This window comes from Lepus europaeus, chromosome 19 (genome assembly GCF_033115175.1).
Source record: "Lepus europaeus isolate LE1 chromosome 19, mLepTim1.pri, whole genome shotgun sequence".
Lineage (NCBI taxonomy): Eukaryota > Metazoa > Chordata > Mammalia > Lagomorpha > Leporidae > Lepus > Lepus europaeus.
The window spans coordinates 66,749,352-66,769,988 of record NC_084845.1 but is presented as its reverse complement, the minus strand read 5'-3'; the positions used below and the strand labels follow the sequence as shown (position 1 = coordinate 66,769,988).

The window sequence follows — 20,637 nt, the reverse complement described above, 5'->3', positions numbered from 1 at the left end:
TTCTCTTGCCTTTATGCACAACTCCTACTTGGAGAGCCCCTCAGTAGTGCAAACGGCAGTTCACTCCGAGCAAGAACCAGCGGCTGAGCCCGCCTGGGACATCTTCCACATCCTCGGGTTCTCACAGTGGTCCTCCGAGGAAGGCAGCCATGATACAGGCAAGGAAACCAAGGCTCAGCACAGCCCAGAGCGCCACCCACAGGGACACAGAGGAGCCACATGGTCACATCCCCCCAGTGTGCAGACGCAAGCTTCTCACACACGAGTGCACCCTGAATGCTGCTGTTGCCTTTTTTTTTTTCCTCTCTCAAAGCTATCAACAATGCACACCTCTCTCAACACTATCTTTAAAAAGAGCAAACACCGTGCACCTATAAACGGATACCGTCTCTCCAGGAGTCCACCTCCTGGAGGTGTCTGCTCTGGGCTGGGGTGGGGCTCACAGCCAACCCCCCTCCACCTCCCATCCTGGGAGCTGAGGCTCCGAGGGGTCGTGTAAGTACCCGTGTCACAAGCTGACCCATGGCACATGCAGGCCCGGAACCCAGGATGGCTGCCTCTGGACCTGGGCTTCCCCCCGGTCACATCTGAGGACTTTAGAGCTCTGGCCTGTTTGGATCCAGCATGTCTGAGGCCCCCAACGAGTCAGTGACCTAAGCAACCATCTGGGTTAGACAAGGAATGTTAGAAAAACAAAGTTATTAGGCCCAGATTGTGTTCTGAGCTCTCCTGGTGCAAAAGAGGCTTCTGGAAGTCTAAATCCTAGCTTGTGGAGAACTCAGCTGGGCGTGAGCTGCTGCTCTGAGCAGGAGGCTGCTGACCCCTGCCCCAGCAGGAGCACCCCCCTGGGGACCCTGGTCCCCCCACCCCCAGCCCCTGGCAGCTGGGCTGTGCGGGCAGGCAGGAGGTCTGGAAGCAGATCAGCGAGAACAGGGCCTTCATTCATGAGTATGTTTATGAAGAAGGAAAAAATATGTGTGTCAATTGCATGATGAAACTGAAACCCCCAGTGCTTAATGAGAAATATGAGTCAGGACCCAAGACAGCAGAGGCCTGGGAGTTCTCGGTGTTTGCAGAAATCAGCTGGAGCTGGGGGCCGAGCAGCAGAGTAGGGCCCGTCCTGGTGGGTCGCTGTCCCTATCACAGTGGGGAGGCCCTCTCCAAAACCCTGGGGTAGTGTGAGACCTGCGCGCTCCGTCCTCTGTCCCTCTGAGGGCCAGGGAGCAGCTGAATGTGGTGATGCCCTTACCTGGCCTCAGCTGCTGCTGGCAGCATGGGGCGAGGCTGGTGCTATCCCAGGGGCAGCCGTGCCCTTCCCTCTCCAGGGCCCACGAGGAAGCTGGCTGGGATGCTGCCTGCTCCGTGTCCTCCTTCCAACGGCGGGATGCAGGTGCATCCTTCCCTGACACCACAGGCTCTGTTGTGAGCATGGGCACCCCGAGTACCTCCCGGCTGCTGTCACTGGCTCCCTTGGCCCCGGAAGCTCCCTTCCAACTCCTCGCCACGAGCAAAGCCCAGTAGCAAAACGGCCACAAAAGAAGATGGACATTGCTACCCACAGCAGCCGTGTGGTGACCATCACACAGGGACTAAGCAATCCCCCCCACCTCCACCCAGCACACCCTGCCACCACCGGGCTGGGCTTCCAAGTCTCCTCCCCCAGACAAGGCCTCTGGTTTTCGACAGGCTCTGGTGTCAGTGAAACGTGACGACGCAGCTCTGTCCCGGTCCATCTGAAAAGTCCAGCAACCACCACCGACCACATCTGGACACAAAACTTCTGGCACTGGGTCTCCCCAGAGTGGGCTGAGCTCTGCTCAGCAGGGAGGGGAAGGGGGCACCGTGAGGGTCCCTAGACCTTGCTCATCCGTGGGAGCTAGAACTCTGTGTGGGCATGGGGCGCGGGCTGCAAAACCCCTCAACCTGGGGCGGTAGAGACTGAATGATGCAGCCACATAACTGAGACTCAGGGAGGGCCAGCGCCAGGCCTCAGCACCCGGCAGAAGCAGCCCTGCCCAGGGCTGACCCAGGACCTGTCTCCTCGCTCCCTCTCCACAACTTTTCGGCCAGTCCAAGTCACACCCCTGGATCCCAGCACACCCTAGAGGGGCAGTTTTCCAATTAGATAATCCCCCAAGGGAATGCTTCCATGTGCGTGCACACATGCCCCACCATCAGTAGACACACACACAATTCCCCACACAAACCCACACGTGCACGTATGGCTCAAATAATGCAGAAACACACACGCTGTCTCACAGGCACATATGCACACATGCAAAAAGAAACATATGCCCCCCCAAATCCTGTGCATACGTGGTCACACACACAAATACACGCCCACACTTATGCATGTCTCACACAGACACCAAAACATAAATATAGGCTTCTTCTGAGCGATCCACCCATTGGCCTGCACCCAGCTGGGCATCCCTGTGCTCCTGCACACTTTGGAAGTTGTGGGTAGACACCTGTGTACATACACATGCTTGTTCCTGCACCCTACACACGTGCCCAGGTGCCAGAGCACACATGCACACAAATGACCATGCCATGTGGCCACACAAGCATGCATACAACATATGTTCATAGTGCATGTGCACTTTCGTGTGCCCTTCCACGCTCACACATAGGCTCACACCCCTGCATCCTGCACACTCACTGCCTTAGCTTCTGCACTTCCTCGCACCCCAACTCAAGTGTGTACATCCACACATGATCCTCAGCCTGCCCCCAAACAGCTGCAGAGCTAGGCAGAGACAGGCGCTGGGCTCCTGGCGGGGACACTCACAGCAGCTTGAGGATTTCCACGTAGCAGCCGAGCGTGCGGTCGGCCTGGGGGCCCAGCTCGATGCTCATGGTGCTGCAGGCGGGGCTGACCATGAGGCAGTCGATGAGGTTGGGCTCGCTGTCGTTGCCCGCGCTGGCCGTCAGCGCCGGCTTGGCAGTGCTGGTGCGTTCCACCTCCACGTGGATCTCGCTGGAGGCCACGACCACCGACTTGAGCCGCGCCTCGGACAGCGTGGCTTCCTGAGACACCAGGTCCGGGCTGGGGTGCAGAAGGCGCAGAGGTAAGGTGGGCTTCCGGTCGCAGGGCTGCTGGCAGCCGTTCCGGATCTCCTTCAGGCTGGGGGAGTTGTCGCGGCTGCAGGAAGAGTGGGAGAGGGCCCGTGGGCACGGGCACCGGCCCGCGACGCCGGCCAAGAGCTGCAGCATGCACCGCCACACTGGGTGCCTCCCTGGGTTCCCGCCCCCTCCCTAGAGGTGAGGAAACAGAGGCCTGTCCTGGCTCTTGCAGACCGGAAAAGGCTGCCTGTCTGTAGAGCCCATGCTGCTGCCAGCACACTGTAGGAGCTCTGTATTTGGTGAACACGAGTGTCAATCTCTTGGCGTCACCCCCACTGTCTTCCGGACACACCCATGAGACCTACTAAGTGACTTCTAGTTGCTTCCTAGGGTCCCGCCACTGTTCTGCCCGGACCTTGATGTCAGAGAGTCCCCTAGTGCCCAGGGCCACTCCCCTGGAGGGTGCAACAGGCGTTAACTGAGAAGACTGGTTTACGTCGCTGGGCCCAACATAAGACAATGAGGCCCCTTGCTGGCAGCACCTGTCGGGGGCTTTGGCCTGGCTAAAGCCCTCCCCTAACCAAGGGGCTCCTGGGGACATGCAGTCTAAGGGGCAGCAAGGCTGGAACTGGTTGCCCCTTCAGGTTCCCGGGTGCTGACACAGCCCAAGTGCTGTCACGCGGATTCTCCCAGGGGTTAATGACCTTCCCATGAGTGGAGGGGGCTGGGACATCTCTTCACTGCAGAACCCAGGCTCCTTCCCATGAGGGCGACTTCCGAGATGCTTACTCATGGTCTTTCATTTCTTCTTCTGGACCCTAAATTCTTCTAAACCAGAGCTTCCCACCCCTGACGGACACCAGGATCCCCTGGGAGCACTTCTAGTCACACTGAAGCCAAATCAGATCAGAATTTCCGGGGTGGGGCCAGGACCTGAGCAGTCTTTGGGGCTCTCTCGTGCGAGGTCAAGGTCGAGAGCCACTGCTCTGAGCATCGTCGCATGATTACAAACAGCTGTTGCTCCAGCCCCCGCTGAATGTGCCACAGGCAGGCGCCCTGTGCCTGCAGAGACACGGACACTCCCAGGGACGGGCCTGAGCCTCCTCTCTGGCGCTTTGCAGAGCTCAGATGGGATGCACGCGTGAGAGTCCGCACTGATCTAGCGCAGGCCATGAGCCGGGCAGAGCAGAGCCCACCAAGGGTGCTTAATAAACGTTAAACTTCGCTGGCGTAAAGAAACGACCCACTGGCTACGATCCGAGAAGGCTATGGCTGATGGGAAATTGTGTGTGGTCCGGGGGAGGGGCAGCCTGACTGTCTCCTCTGGTTCAGATCTCACTCGCTCCCCAAGTTCTCAACACTCCACTTGCCTTTGTTTGCCTGTGCTGGGATTTAGGAACGGGCTTGCAAGGCTGTTTGGCTCCGATGGGTGATTTTTTTCAGAGAACCATGCTAACCTGGGTCAAGCTGTCTGTTCTCTGTAGTGTGAGTACATCCTGTGCCCACCGGAGCACCAGGGACAGCCTGGGGGACGTCATGGCCTTTATCCTGCAGGGACTGGGCGGTGGGGGCGTGAGGGACCTGGACCGGGAAACATCTTGGCAGCAGATGATACACTGGAGGAGCTGGCATCAGCTGGGCCGGCTGGAGTCGGGGCCGGGGCTGTGCTGTCCTCCCCAGGCTTCCACCTAGCACCTCACCGCAGCTGCCACCTAGTAGGTCCCCCCCCCAGCCCCGCCAAGGCAGGCTTGCCCCTCCCCCCAGCCCATCCTCCACCAAACAGCAACCAGGGGGAGCCTAGAACTGAAATCGCATCCTGTCCCTCTTGTGCCTAAAACCCACTGCAGACTCTCCTATGTTTGCCAAACAAAAAAAGTTCCACCAGTGAAACACAGGTGCAGCCCTGCTCTGCAGTGTGTGGTCCCCAGCAGGTGGCATCGGTCGGGAACTGTAGGGATCTGTTGAATCCAAACCTGCAGATCAGCACCGCCCCCAGGAGTCTCGGGCAGACAGCCCGGCCCTCTCAAGCCCTCTCTCTGCTCTGGCCACACTCAGCTTTGTTCAGATCCTCCCCTGGGAGGGCCCTCGGCTTTAGCAAGCAGCAGAATCACCTGTGCAGTCGGTGAAGAATGCAGACTCCTGGGCCCTGGCCCAGAAGCACCGCAAACAGGAATCTGCATTTCTGAGGCCGGTGTTCAGGCACCACAGAGACAAAAGTCTTGTGACTGGCGGTAAGTGACTCCAGCCATCACTGCCAGGCCCGTGTGCGCCTTCTCTCTGCTTGGAGCACCGCCTGCTGGTCTCACCTCCCTGAAGGATCCTTCCCTAACACACCCCCCACCCCGCCGCCCCCCGCGCATCTTTTTCTCGTTTTCTTCTCCACTGAGCTGCAAGCTGCAGTGTGCCAGTAGACAGCTAACAACCATGTCTCCTGACTTTGAATGTCTGCCTGTGACCGAAGTCAGGCTACCAAGTCGGGGGGAGGTGGGCTTCCAAAGGTAAGTGCTGAGTAGGCCGCGTCTCACTGTGGTGCCACTTGAAAACAGTGACGCGCGTGACCCTGGGCTGGGGCATGGCAAGTGTTCCAGGAACTCCAGTGCAAGCGCCCCGGGCCAGGGTTCTTCGCGTGGGCTCCATGGACGTTTTGGGTTTGGGAGTTCTCCGTGGTGGGCGGCGGCTATTCAGAAGCTTCCCTGCCTCCTACCCCACTGGATGCCAGCAGTGTTGTGTGGCGACCAAAATTGTCTCCGGTCATTGCCAAATCTCCTCTGGGAGGAACGCTGGCCGTGATGGAGACATGCTGATGCACAGCAAGATGACAAACACTTCCAGGAACCAGAGGCCTCTCGTGGCCCTCCCCCAAGGTGGCCGCTCTTCCGGCCTCTGTCACCACAGCTGGTTTTGTCCAGGCCTGAGCTTCCCTTGTGAGGAAACACAACAGCACGTATCGGCTGGCCCTGTCCGCTCAGCAGCATGGGTGTGAGACGTGCTCGTGGTTTGCTGGTCGTCCTAGCTCACTCATTCCCGCTGCCACACACGGGTGCTGGGGCAGCGTCGTGGGGTCGACCTATTTGTGTAGGGCTCCACTTGTGCGTCCCTCCCACGGTGCTGGGAGCAACCGCAAAATGAGCAGGAATGTTGGAGCTGGGGCTTCACGCTGTGCTTTTTAAAGCTCCTCCCCAGGGCACCCCAACACACCACCAGGGCGGACTCCTGTGTTCTACATTCTGGGTCCCTTCCTCATCACCTGGATTAAAGTGCACAGGAGCCGCTGACTCCACCGTGCCCTCCGCCCTTGGCCCTGGGAGGGTAGGGGCGGCCCGGCGGCTTCCCCTCTGCATCTTCAGCAGCCGGCACAGCCGGGTCTCCAGCTGGGAGCAGGCAGCAAGGCCAGTGCTGCCGCCCAGGCTGTGCCACGGAGTGCGGTTCCTAGCCCTGGTGCCCTCTACCTCTGTCCTCTGCTCCCTGTTCCTGGTCCTGGGAAGCTGACGCCAGGCCCCAGGGAAGGGGCTTGGGGCCTCAAGGGAGCTAGATGGCCCCCGTCCCAGCTAGGGGTCCAGAGAGCAGCCCAGGGAGGCAGAACAGTCTCAGGAAAGGAGCCCGGCTGGGTGGGTGCCTGGTGTGTGTCTCTGTGTGGGCCTCTGTGTGTATTTTTGTCACTGTATGCTTGTGTCTATCTGTGTGTTACCCAGATGCCACAGCAGAAAATTCTGGACAAACCACTGGCATCTGCACCCCAGGAGTGGGCCTCGCCCAGTGAGGGGTGGGAGCTGGGAAGAGCCTATCCCAGTGTCGCAGCCTCAGGGGACAATTCCGAGTCACAGGGTGGGGGGTGGGGTTGTCCCAAGGGAGCAGCTCCTCTGCTTACTAACTCACACCTTACTGCCTGTCTACCTGCCCTGTCTCCTCCGGTGCTTCTGGGAGCGCTGACTTCCCTAGTAAGCTGTCTCCACCCAAATCCTGGGCTAGAGTTTGCTTTGGGGGGACCCAAGCCCAGGCAGTGGCCCCGCCACGACCTCCTCTGGTCACGGCCTACCGACACGACTGTTTAAACTGCGGTTCTCACCAAGCAACGTCATCTTGTGTGCCCACCTTGTGAGGGACCCCACCCATCCCCACCATGAAATTTAAGCTCCCAGAGGGCAGGAACTTGGGCCTGTTCTCGCAGTACCACCAGCAACCGTGCCTGGCCACAGCCAGCACACTCAAAAGAGAAACACGTAAGCCACGGGCAAGATCCGGAGTTTGCAAAGGGCAACTATACCACCTGGCCCCTGTGCCCAACACCTTCGCAAAAGGCACATGTATATGCACGCACACACCCGCCCACACGCGTGTGCCCTCACACCTTCCACACACGCACACGTGGTATGCACAGTCTCAAGTGCAGAACATACTCCCCAAGGAGAGAAACCTTCAGCACGCAGTACAGCCCCCACAGCCTTGCAGTGCTGGCGTGGCTTCAGGGTTTGCTGCTCCAGCAACAGCCCTGGGCTCCGGGGCCCACATCACGGGGCCAGGGCAGGTGGTAAACGCGTCACGAAGCTCGCCCAGCAGAAGCCGCTCCACCACCCCAGCCCAGCCATTCTGGCGACTCGTCCCCACAGTGGGGGTGGCGTCGCGCCCTTCCCAGGCCCTCCGAGGTAGCTGACCTGTTGATGAACTCTTCGTAGCAGGAGTAGATGGCGGCCAGGCACACAGCCACCAGGTTGGGCAGGACCCGGGGGTGGGGGCAGTGCCCGGTGGGGCCGTGCATGCTGGAAGAGAGCAGAGGCGCCAGTGAGAAGGTCCCACGGGTGGGCGGGGCAGAGGGGCTGCTGGCACTGCCCGGGTATGAGGCTGCCGCGGGCCTCTCACAGCTCAGAGGGGCCTCAGAGCCAGGGCTGTGCAACTGTGACACCAGGGTCCAGCTGTGCCATGTGCATACAGCGGAGAACAAAGCTGCAGACCCAGTGTGCCTGGGTTCAAATCCAGCTGAGGGCCTGGCAAGCTCATGTCTCTCCAGCCTCAGTTGCCCTAGCTATATGGTGAGGGTAACAGCCCCTTCCCCTCCACAAGGCCACTATCCTGGGACAGTCTGGTTTACATCTGGTGGTTCTGGGATAATTATTCACGATACCCCACTGTTCTCTCCAACATTCCTCGCTTTGAACAAAAATTACTGTGGTTGTCACAGCTCAGCACGGGGTCTAGGAGAGTCACTATGTTCTCACAGTGACTGTCGTGGGGATCCCTGAGCCTGTTTTCCGTCTGTAAAATGGGTTGGCTGTGAGTGCGGGGATAAGACCCCAGTCCTGGAAAATTATCATTGTGGCTGCTGTCGCCAAGATGCCTCACCTGACAAGGCTTTGCAGATCACAGTGGGTCTCTGAACAGACCCGAAGTCCCCAGGGACCCGGCGCAGGGCACACTGGGTCCACAAGTACTTTGTGAGTTCTGGGTGGGGGTGAGGGTTCATTTTGGAAATCTGTAGCTTTGGAACTGGTTTAAACAGGTTAGTTTGATTTTCATAAAAAAACAAGAAGAGTAGGAGTGACAGGCCACTCTCCCACGGCAGGCTCAGCTGTGTTCTCAGCCCGTGGCCCGAGCCAGTCACATCCACACGGCCTGGACGAAGGGGGAGCTACAGTTCTCGTTCTGTAGATGAGGAAATGATGCAGAGTAAGAGATTCACAGTGAAAGCAAAGCCAAAAAACAGCTCTAAGCCCAAGCCCCGGAAGCCACTCAGAACAAAAACATTCGGCTTCATGGGGTGGGCGCTTAGCACAGCAGTTAAGTTGCCCCTTGGGACACCCACGTCCTGTATCAGAGTGCCAGGTTCAAGTCCTGGTTCTCACCTAGCTCCCCGACAGTGCTCACCCTGGGAGGCAGCAGGTGATGGCTCAAGTACCTGGGCCTCTGCCACCCACGTGGGATACCTGGATTGAGTTCCAGGCTTTGGCCTGGCCCAGCCCCAGCTACTGGGGGGCATTTGATGGGACTTCTCGGCCCTTCATATAGAAATGAAAATACATACTACCTTAAAAAGATCTGGCTTCCTCTTAGCCAAGCTTGGGGCAGCTTTGGCAGGGGCATAGTTGTTCAGAACCCCAGGGACAACTCTGGGAGCACCAGGGGACAGAAGCCATCCCCTAACACCTGGCACCCAAGGGCTACAGGCACTCACGGAAGTGCTGACATCACCTAGGGCCTCTACATCTCAAATTCCTACCTTGTAGCGTGCTAGAGGCTTCCTCATATAACATCTCATTTAACTGCACAAAGCCCTCTGTGGATGGCTGAGGAACAGGGACCAGGGAGGTGCAGTGACACGCCCAACGTCACACAGAAATCGAGTGGCCTGGACCACACTGTTTGGGGCACCCAGTGGAGTCCCGCAGCAGAGGAGACGCTGGGGCCTCTGGTCAGCCCTGCGGCCCTCGCTGCTGGTTGTGGGATGCAGAGGCAGGGTGGCGCTGGGCCGGGGCAGGGAGGCGTCCGGCAGGAGACTCACCTCTGAATGAACTTCTTCACCACCTCCATCCCCGCGTTGAGCTCGTTCAAGGCAAGGATGTACTCCTGAGTAAACAGCCTTAGTCGCGGGCACTTCCCAAAGTCCTGCAGGGAGAGCACAGGACAGCAGCTGGGCAGGTGCTGGCGGGCCAGCGCAGTGGACATGGGGCGGAGCTGCTGGCCACAGAGCGCACCGAGCGCGTGTCACTGCGATGCGCCGGCACCCTCACACCCTCGCTTCCACGCTGCAGGGGCTGTCCCTGGAGGCCAGCAATGGCCTTGCACAGGAGGTCCATGGACACCCCCAAGTGCACTCGGGAGGGTCAAGGGCAGCCTCTCTTCTGTGTGGCCACGAGGGGCCTGCAGACATCCAGCCCAGCTCCGACAACCCTTCAGGGAGCTTGACATTCTCACAAGGCTTCGTAGAGCTGCTGGGCCTCCTGCTTCCTGCAGGCTGCGGGGTGAGGCTGGAGGGGTCCTGGTATAGGACCACCAACACTGGGGGGCAGGGGTACGCAGGAAGCAAAGGCAGTGCTGGGGGAACAAAGCCTCAGGGCCCAGACACCACTGTGCTGAGAGGAGCTGTGGTCCTTTCTTGAGTAAAGCCAGGACAGGCGGGAAGGGGCCTGGGGCAGGCTTCTCGGTGCATCCTCCCCTGCCGCCCGCCCGTGAGCTCCAGCTGAACACACGAGCGTGTGAGGACTGTGGGCTTTCAAATGGCACGGGGGCTACAAAAAGGCAGAGGAGACAGAAAGGCTGGACAAGGGATGTGTGCAAGGCGGTAAGGGCACGTGTGTAAGGACGTGTGTGTGTGTGTGTGTGTGTGACGGAGTGGCTGGGCATGTGAGAGGTGTGGGGGAAGGTGGGCAGAACACACAACAGGTCCTCTGAGAGCAGGGAGAAGGCAGGAGCTGGCCACAGCTGTGGGCGGGACAACTGGTCCACCCTAAGAAACTGGCGGCCCCCAGCAGCCCAGGGAGCTGCAACTTTGGCTGAGGCTCTGTTAAAAGACACTGCCCAAGGACATGGGGACTCCCATGCTACAGCTGAATGGCCGCACTGGAGACCAATATGTTCTCAGACCCGTCAACAGGTGAGTGACAGGGCTCGGGGAAGACAGGAGAGGTGGGCCCAAGATCACCTCTCAGCGCAGGTGCTGGGGACTTGCCCAGAGAGCAACAGGTGATGCAGGACACAGAGGCACCGCTGGGACAGGACCCTTCCCTTGGGGCCAGCAGCACTCACTCGACCATCATGGTTAGGGCCAGGGAGGGGTGGGGCCTGCCAGACCTGGAGCTCGGCCCCCTTCCAAAGCCTGTACCTGTGCCTTCTGAGTACCAGGAGTGGCGAGGTGTGACCTGGTCTTGCCCACCTGTGTCTGGGAAGGTGGTGGGTTGACCAGCAAGACGACTGATCTGTCTCCCCGCCCTCCACTATGGTGCCCACCACGCCCCTGGCCCGGTCACTCAGGAGCTCTCTGGAGCTGCTGCCCCAGGCTCCTTCGCCTGCAGTGGAAGGCCTCGTGTTGCTCCCTGTGTGCCTGCGAGGCCTATGCCTTCCCGCACAGGGCAGCAGAACCGCCACACACGTGCACACGCCCCCACACACGTGCAGCACTGGGCTGCGACATCAGAAGACGGAGAGGTCCCCACATCACTTTCAAACTGAGGAGGATGCCAAGTCCCCCATCTCCTGGAAAAGGGACGGGAAAGCTGGGCGGTGGTCCCGGGAGGCCCCTGCTGACCACAGCTGGGGTTTTAAGAATCTAAGAAAACTGCTTCCACAGGGCTTCATTCAAGGAAACATTGGTTACCTTTGCTATTGTATTTCTGCATATTCAAGGTTGTTTCCTTGGAAATAAATACTACAGAGGAGTCTGGTCTTTGAGAAAGTCACACACACTCCCCTGAGGACATCGGGGTCCACGGGAGACCACAGCCGCATCTCCTGGCCTTGTCTGCCACAAAGACGTCCAACGAATGGCAGGTCGCCCCAGGGACACCCGGTCTCTCCGGAGGACACGCCTGGAGGAGGCATCTGGATGGAATCTCCAGGAAACAAACGCCTGCCGCCTCCGTGTCTGAAGCTCCATGCTGCTCTAGGGAGGAGCACGCTTTGAGACTCTCTAAGCTTGGGTTCGCTCCTCCACAAAATGGGGCACACAAAATATTTGCAAGAGATGCATTCAGGACAGGTGATGCCCCTCAAGTTCCAGAACACCACTGTAGGGTTTGATCTCATTTCTCGGATGTTCCTTGGAGCCGTCGCTGTCTACCCCAGTATGCACACGGCTGGCAACAGGAGAAGCACGCTGGCTAGCCGGTGACTCAGCCTCCCTATACCAACAGAAAGGCCCAGCTCCACTACAGGGCCATCAGCCCACGGCTGGTCTCCACGCCCTAGGGGACTTCTGCCAAAGCCAGGGAGTGCCCCTCCCAGCGATTATTAGAGCCCCAAGGAAGGCAGATCCCCCACTCCCCACCCCAGGTGTCTTGGCTGTCTTGGAGGAAGAATCACACGGGGCATCTATATCTCATCTTTAGAAAACGAGAAATGAGTTTACTCCAAGGCTAGGAGGTTTGCAAATCGCTCCTGGGGGAGAATGGGAAATAGAACCCATCATGGCGCAGTGGTAGTGGCCGCCTGGATCACTGTGTGGATGGATGGATGGATAGACAGCTCTGTAGGAAGAATGCTGCAGTTGATTACTGATGTCTGCCAAGAGCATGGGATGAGGAGAGAAGGGCATGTGTCTCATACTTCGCTCCTCATGGGGGAAGGGGTGCAGGGTTACGGTATTCCTTGGGGTGCAGAATGGAGATGGGGAAGCCACATCACAGGTGACAAGGTTTGCAGGTCATGGTCACTTCGGGGCTTGTCACGTGCCCTGGTGACTTAAGTCTGTATTGGGGGCTGGCTCAAGCCCACGTGCAGATGGAATGGGCCCTGGTCTCACATGCCTGTTTCCTGCTCCCCTCATGGGTACTCACAGCCTCCTGTCAGACCCCACAGGACCTGCCCAGCCTTTCTAGGTCCAGGCTCCTGCTGTGGCAGGACATCCGGGCTGGCTCTCGGGAAAACGGCCTCCCACACTCAGCATCACACTGCTCCCGGAAGGTGCCGATGAGTACCCGTGAGTACGTGCTAGTTATGCGGAGTCCCAGCTGTGGCCCCTGTGGCCAGTCAGTGGAGCTTGCTCAGCCTCAGTTTCCCCATGGAGAAAACAGTGTTCACAGTTCTCCTCAGTGTGAGGAGAGAACAGCAAGGAACCCCACGAACTGCACGTACCCAGCCCACTGGAGCTGCTGTAACTAAATTCCCACCTGGCATTTGGCCACCAGGCTTCTTCAGGCCCCTTGAGGCTGGGGCACTTTCTCAGACTTCCCTGTGGCTGCTTTGAGATGTACTGTTTTTTCCTTTTTCTTCTTTTTTTAAAGATTTATTTACTTATTTATTTCAGAGTTACAGAGAAACAGAGGCAGAGACAGAGGGAGAAAGAGAGATCCTCCCACTCCCCAAATGGCCGCAATGGCTGGGGCTGAGCCAGGCTGAAATCAGGAGCCCAGAGCTTCCTCCAGGTCTCCCATGTGAGTGCAGGGGCCCAAACACTTAGGCCACCTTCCACTACTTTCCCAGGCCATCAGCAGGGAGCTGCATCAGAAGTGGAGCAGCCGGGACCTGAACCAGTGCCCATGTGGCATGTTGGCACTGCAGGTGGCAGCAGAAGACTCCGCACCCCAACGCTGGCCCATTTCAGTGTTTTGTAGACCATCCCTCTACTGGGATATGTCTGCTGTCTTTCTCAGGATTAAATTGGAGTTGTGGGTTACCAGAAGGAAGACCCTGAATGCCACGTTTATCACATCACATCAAGGGGGCGAATATCCTAGCAACGTGGCTCATCCCGGTGAGGCGACTGTGGCCACCTGGCTGGGGTGTGTCTGTCAGGTCGCTCCCTGGGCGGCTCATCTCGGCTGCCCCTGTGCACTGTGCTCCTTGGGCAACAGTTGCGGTACACAGCCCACAGCACAGGAACCACAAGTCCCACTCCATGGCCAGAGGCTGAGGATCCAGACAGGCTGGGGCTCTGCACGAGACCCAGCTGCCCCTCCCCCAGCCACCGGCCTTTGCTATGCTGACCTGCTGTGGGTGTGGCTGCATCACACTCCCCAGAACCCCAACTCATTCCGTCCAGGAGGGTGAAGGTGCGGTGGCCAGGTGCCGGCACTCACCATGTTGTGCTTGAGGATTCTCTGGACCACGGGGGTGAACACCTCGATGACCACCATGGACCGGGGCCGCTCCCTGCAGTGCTGGAGAGAGAGGGGAGGTCAGTGTGGGTCAGTGGCCTCCAGCGGGGCTGGGGACAATGCTGAGCTTGCTGGCAGCTGGGGCCGGGGGCTGGGCTCCTTGCTGAATATAGTTACAAAGCTTTTAAAAAAACCAGACTGATTTATAGAGCAGTTTCAAGTCCACAGCAAGGGAGAGAGGGAGGGAGAGATTTTCCGTGTGCGCCCTGCCCCACCTCCCCAACACAGCAACAGGACGTCTGCCATACTCAGAGACTGCCACCCAGAGTCCCTGGGGGATGTCAGCAGTCCCTCGTGGTACCGGACAGACCTGTAATGGCATGTGTCTGCCCCTGCAGTGTCACAGGGAGTGGCTTCAGCTCTGCCCGCCACCCCTCTTCCCTCAACCCTTGGCAGCCACTGACCCTTGTTCATTTCTTTATTTAACCCTCAACAAGAGTATTTATTATCATTTTATTTGCAGAGACAGAGAGAGAAAGAGGCACGGAGATGGCATATCCGCTAGTTCCTCCTCAAATGCTTACAACAGCCAGGTCTGGGCCCGGCCAAAGTCAGGAGCGGAGAACCTCATCTGAGTCTCTCAAGTGGGTGGCAGTGACCCAAGCACTTGAGCCATCACCTGCTACTGCCCAGGATGCACATTAGTAGGAAGCTGGACTGGAAGCAGAGCTGGGATTTGAAGCAGCCACTCTGATATGGGATGTTTGTGTCCCAAGGAGAGCTCGAACCACTGTGCCAAAAACATGCACCTGTATTCTACTTACTTGAAAGGTAGTGAGACAAAGAGACAGAGACAGAATGATCTCCCATCTGCTGGTTCACGCCACAAATCCCAGCCAAAGCTGAGGTTGGACCAGGCCAAAGCCAGGAGCCATGGGCTCCATGTGGGTCTCCCATGTGAGTGGCAAGGATCCAGGTACTTGGGCCTTCACACGCTGCCCCCTAGGGTGTGCATTAGCAGGCAGGTGCAGTCAGAAGCAGCGCTGGGCATGAACCCAGACACTTCGATAGGGAATGCAGACACCCCACCCACCTGGCACCCTGCCCGCTGTGCCAAACGCCTGTCCCAACCACTGATCCTGATCTGTCTCCACAGCTTTGTCTTTTCCCGGAGGTCCCACTGTGGGAACCACATGGTAGGCAGCCTTCTCAGTCTGGCTTTTTTCAGCAACAGGCGACTAAGGCACCTCCATGTCTTGAAAGCTCGTTTCTTTTCAATGTGGAATTGCGTTTCATTACCCATTCACCTACCAACAGAGATCTGGGCTGCGAAAAAGGTGCTACAAACATCTGTGTGGGCTGGCGCTGTGGCACAGCGGGTTAGGCTGCCACCTGCAACACTGGAATCCCACGCAAGCACCAGTTTGCTGGCTGCTCTACTTTCCCATCCAGCTCCCTGCTAATGTGCCTCGGAAACCAGCAAAAAGATGGCCCAACTACTTGGATCCCTGCCACTCATGTGGGAGACCTGGATGGAATTCCAGGCTCCTGGCTTTGGTATGGCCCAGCCCTGGTTGTTGTGCCTATCTGCGGAGTGAACCAATGGATGGCAGATCTCTCCTCTCTCACTAACTCTACCTTTCAAATAAATAAACCTTAAAAAGAAATCCGTGTGCAAGTTTCTGGGTAGATATAAGTTTGTAACTCAATTGGGTAAATACACAAAACCCCGCATTGTAGAGGCAACAGGGGGAAGGGGGGTAATAAAACAGTGGACAGGGTGAGCTATTTCACTCGCTTTTGTTAGGATCTGAAAGTTGAAGACAGTTTGCGATGGTTCACACAGGTGTCCGGTCTGACAATCCCTATCTGATTTATGATGAGACATGCAGAATTGAAACGCAGCAGGCCTGGTCTGACTGGCTTCTGATACCCAGCCTGAAAGTCCCCCACGGCTGACAATGCCGTCTCTGACTGTCTGCGGCAGCCTGCAGGCTTCAGACTGGGTGCGCAAGGACCCACACCCTGCGCCGTCCCACACACATTTATCACCTGCATGGCCCCTGCAGTGGGCCTGGGATGTCAGGGGTCAGGACTTTCCCAGGGAGATCCAGATAAATAAGCGTTGTTCACATCTTGAGATTCCAGGCCCCCGCTGGGAAGGCTGCCCGGTGCGCCCAGACAGCTGTCCCCGAGTGGGTCCAGAGGGAAAACGGGCTGCACACTCACAGCCCTTGACACCCACGGAGAGCCCAGCATGCACAGTTCCTTCACTTCACCCTTTCCGAAACTGTGCTGCCAGGAACCCTGGCCCACTGTTCCAGAACACAAGTCTGACAATCACAAGGCGGAACCCTAAGCTGAGAGGAGGGCCTGGGCAGGTCTGGGCTACACTGAGGTCCTGCCCCAAGGAGCCCCAAGTCCGGGCCATCTGACTCTGGCTGCCAGGGTGGGACTTCCTTCAACGCTGGGACACAGAGGCTCCTGGTGTGTGCATGCCGCACACACAACTAGGAAGGGGTCGGGGGCTCCCGGTACTGAAATGTACCCCGGGCGCTCAAGCCAGCAGGTGTATGGGCTGCTCAAAGAGCCTCTTGATACAGACAAGACCAGAGAAGCCAATACGATCCTGTGTCTCCTTCAGAGCTCCTGTCTCCTGACCCGCACAGGGCTTTGGCTGGGGTGCGGAGGGCCAGGCACACCACAGTCTGTACCGTCAAAGTGAGCTCTGCTGCCCACGAGCTCGAGTCGCTGGTAGACAAGGCCTGCACCTTCCAGAGGACACTAAGCTACCAAGAAGCTGGGGCCTCACATTCTCTTGCCCACGGGAGCCAGGTGGGAACAAGGCCAGGGAAGGGAATTGGGGGAAGAGGAATGGGGGGAGGGGAATGGGAAGGCTGTGTGTCTTTCCAAGAATGTCAAATCAGGACAGAAAAAAACCCACAACAAAGAACTAAACAGATTTGCTGCCTCAGGCCTCGGTCTGCTGAGATGCACTTGGGAATGGGGGCTCCTGGGGTGCCCTGGGTGTGGACGGGGTGCAGCCTGCTGTGCGGTCAGTGCTGGGTCCCTGGCAGTGAAGGTTCAGCTCTGCGTTCCCCCACGCTAACCTGGCCCGGCCTCCCAGCCTCCCCTGGTCAGGGAAAGCCCCATGGCTGGGCCCCCACTGGGCCCCCACTGGGGCCAGCTGGTGCTGGAGCAGCCTGGGCTAATAATAACCTAGCCTGACGTCAGAAACCCAGGAACCTGCTGCAAATGGCCTCGAAAGACAGCCACAAAGTCATTCCACAGGCAAGTGGGGACCCTGGCAACATGGATCTCTCTCAGCCTGTATCTGCTAACGGGGTGGCAGAGGGGGCCTATGTTCCCAGGGAGCGGACGCCCACTGTGCCCCCGGCCTGTGCCTGACCCTGATCTAGGGTGGTGGGGGCTGGGTTTCCCGCTGTGCGTGCACAGAGAGGCCGCGGAGAACGGCCCCACTGCAGCGATGCCGTACCTTGCAGAAGAATTCACAGAGATCCGGCGGTGGGTGGTTGTTCTCCAGCAACGGGGCGATCGCCTAAGACACAAGGAGCAAGCGTCCGTCAGAGGAAGCACGCGGCAGGGCCAGGGAAGTGAGCTGGGGCTGTGTCAGGGAGGGCTGGCCCTCGGGAAAACCCGGCCTCGCCGCAGGCCAGGGCGCCCACGGTGGAGCTGATCGAAGCTCCGGGCTGCCCACAAGGCAGACGCCCACAAGAACACATTTAACTCCAGGGGGTCTCAGGACGTGGGGACATCCATCCAGCTGCCCTCAGATCAGCAGTGCTGACAGCGGGAGCGTCCCAAGGGGCGAGGGTACAGCTGACCCTGAAGACCTGGGAGTCAAGCGCCTGCAGGGCGAAAACAACAACCACCCCTGCCTGCAGCCGTCCTGAGTACGCACAGCCTTCCCCTTGCTGTGTCCCCCAGCCACGCCGTCAGCAGCCATTCACCCAGGATGTGCGTGGCAGTCGGCATGCTGAGCAATCTAGAGACACTTGGAAGGGCGGCAGTGTGCAAACGCAACGGCGTTTTCTATCAAGGACCTGAGCGACTGCAAGTTTTGGTGTCTGCAGGGAGGGGACACATCCCCCCACGGTAACAAGGGACATGTGCACAGGTAGGTGGGCAGAGGTCTGGGCGCAAATCCTGATCTTGTCATCTACGAGTAGGCTGGCCAGGGTAGCGAGTCACCTCATCTCTCCTAACCCTGCCCCCCTCCCACACCTGGGCTGGCCAGGGTAGCGAGTCACCTCATCTCTCCTAACCCTGCCCCCCCCCACACACATCTGGGCTGGCCAGGGTAGCGAGTCACCTCATCTCTCCTAACCCTGCCCCCCTCCCACACCTGGCAAAGGGTCCAAAGGGTCATAGTGAGGGGGAAGTGACGGGCCTTTGTGATGGAGGCCGTCCCGGGCACTGCAGGACGTGGAGCAGCAGCTCTGGCCTCTGCTGGCCAGGTGCCAGGAGCGCCCTTGCCCTCTGTGACCGTCCACAATGTCTCCTGCCCTTCCCAGCAGGCTAAGGGAGAGCAGGAGGACCAGCGCTCCTTGGCTCCCTCCTCTCCGGGCCTTCCTAGGCCAGCCGGGTGAAGGCACGGTGGACACCACGAAGAGGGGATGCCAGTGCAGCGGAGCATGGGGGCACAGCTCCAGCAAAGTGAAGCCGTGTACACTGAGCCACTGCTCCCAGTGCCACACCCAGGCTGCCTGCAGAGCTGCACTGTGCAACGGGGCAGCCTCAGGTGCCAGCTACCATTTTAACCAACACGAAATACATTTTACATCAAAGAAAATGAAGCCCGCAGTTGCTCAGTCGCTCCAATCCCCTTTGCTCCCCATGTGCATGGGGGGTGCACCTACTGGGCAGCATTGGGGAGGAGTGGGGGGTGGTCCTCTGACGTCACACTTGGCCATTATCTGTTCAAACACAAGCCATGCGAGTCACAGGGCTCCTGGCTCCCACGAGGGGTGAGCCTGCCATCCTCACATCCCATGGCCACACGGACCAACAACCCAACGGCCACACAGGAAACAGGATTCAGCAATAGCACGCACACAGTTGCGCTCTGCGTAGGGCTGACAGTTGCATGTGGCCTCATCCTCACCATGTGTGGGGAGTGGGCATCGATGCCCACCTCCCCTCCAAAGGGGAAGCTGAGGCCCCAGAGAGGGGCTCAGCTGCTCAAGGTCGCAGTCAGAGTGTGGCAGAGCCAGGACTGGGACTCGTGCGTAGCTCCAGAGCTCTGGCTGTCTGCACGGCCAGGACACAGAGTGGCTGTGCAGGCCACAACTACAGCTAAGGAGAAACAAGGCATGGAAGAAACAAAACCCCCAGGAAGCAGCCAGGCCCGGGGCTGCTCTGCGGCTCTGCCGGAGCCTCAGCCCGGCCCACGCGGCGCCTTCTGCTTCCCTTTCCCCAGCCTGTGCAGTGAAGCGGCTCATGCCCGCCTCCCCAAGCTACTAGGCAACCTGGCGTAGGCAACCTGGCGTGGACAGCCCGGTAAACACAGGAAGAGGGCAGGCCACAGGAGTGATGGGGGGATGGAGTGGCCCCTCCCTGGCTACTGGGTGCTACCTGGGTGGGCTGGTTCCACCACCCAGACTGGACTCTGGGGCCAGGTGTGGGGGAGGGGAGATCTAAAGCAAGCATAGAGCCCAGGGTGCAGCCCTTTTAATCCCCTGCATGGCAGGACCCCCTTTGAATGGGTAATGAGTCTCCAGACAGAGGGGCGGGGATGAACTGGGCACCCATGGTGGGTGTCAAGGTTGTTGTGGGGACTTCATGGCTCTCGCCTCATTTCAGCCCCTGGGGAGGTGAAGAGGCAATGTGTACAGATGAAATCACCAAGCCCGCCTTGCTCACAGAGTGAGGACAATTTTTAATGATAAGTAATAAAAAGAGCTCACTTGTTTTTGTGGAATCTCTCAGGGGCAGGCGTGCTGGGGCCAAGAGCTCACGTGAAACCCCACCCCATAAGAGGCAGGCTGCTACATTCACTTCACACATGAGGGGGCTGAGGCTTGACCTGCTCAAGTCAGCCGAAACATGGGCACCTGGGTAAATGAACACGTCCTGGAGCCACGCGGAAAGAACGGACGGAACAGTGCTGCTCCGGCCTGGGAGACTTCGCCTGCAGGGGCTATGTGGTCTGGAGACTGCTCAGCCCCAGAGGGGTGCTGCTGGCCCCCAGCGAGCCAAGGCCAGACATACCGCGGCACCCCAGAGAAAGCACAGGACAGCCTCACCAGTGCCAAGGGTGAGAAGCCTGAGGCAGACACACCCAAGGAGATGGGAAGAACCTTCTAGACCTATGGTCAACTGAGAAAGGCAACGCAGAACCATGAGTGTGAAAACCAAAATCCCAAACCACAGCTGTGTCCCAGAGGCTCTGCCACCACCTGGAAACCGGAAGGGGCTGGGCAAGGAGCTGGGCCGGGCGAAATCTCCCTGCAAGGGATCTGACCTCGGTCCTGGCCAACTTCAGGCTGTTTCAAACAAAATGAAGAGTCCTCCCGTCACTCGCTGAGATCAAGGCTAACAGGAGTGATGTCAGCCCAGAACCGGAACCCACGAGCAGCTTTAAGTCCCTATGCTTCCCCATCACGCTGAGACCTTGCAGTGGGGGGACCTAGGCTGAGGTGTAGATGTGGTCTCCCCGGGATGCCTGCTCCCCATTCTGCCACCTGGCAAACGCCCACTGGCCCTTCCGAGCCCTGCTCGGCCGGCACTGCCCCTGCTGAGCGCTGAGGCTCATCACCTTATCTTGGAGGGGATCACGTCTGCCTGCCCACAAACAGAGGAAAGACCC

General features: G+C 58.7%; 1 protein-coding gene across 1 annotated transcript in view; it reads right to left on the bottom strand.

The window, feature by feature from the left end:
• The window catches only part of CMIP (c-Maf inducing protein), a 212,960-nt gene that overhangs the window by 14,703 nt on the left and 177,620 nt on the right, over positions 1–20,637 (bottom strand). The window contains exons 6-10 of the mRNA XM_062176295.1: positions 17,305–17,367; positions 13,791–13,871; positions 9,560–9,663; positions 7,719–7,823; positions 2,792–3,145 (exon numbers count right to left, since the gene is read on the bottom strand). Of these exons, the coding sequence (XP_062032279.1) occupies positions 2,792–3,145; positions 7,719–7,823; positions 9,560–9,663; positions 13,791–13,871; positions 17,305–17,367 (707 nt within the window). The remainder of the gene's footprint in view (positions 1–2,791; positions 3,146–7,718; positions 7,824–9,559; positions 9,664–13,790; positions 13,872–17,304; positions 17,368–20,637) is intronic.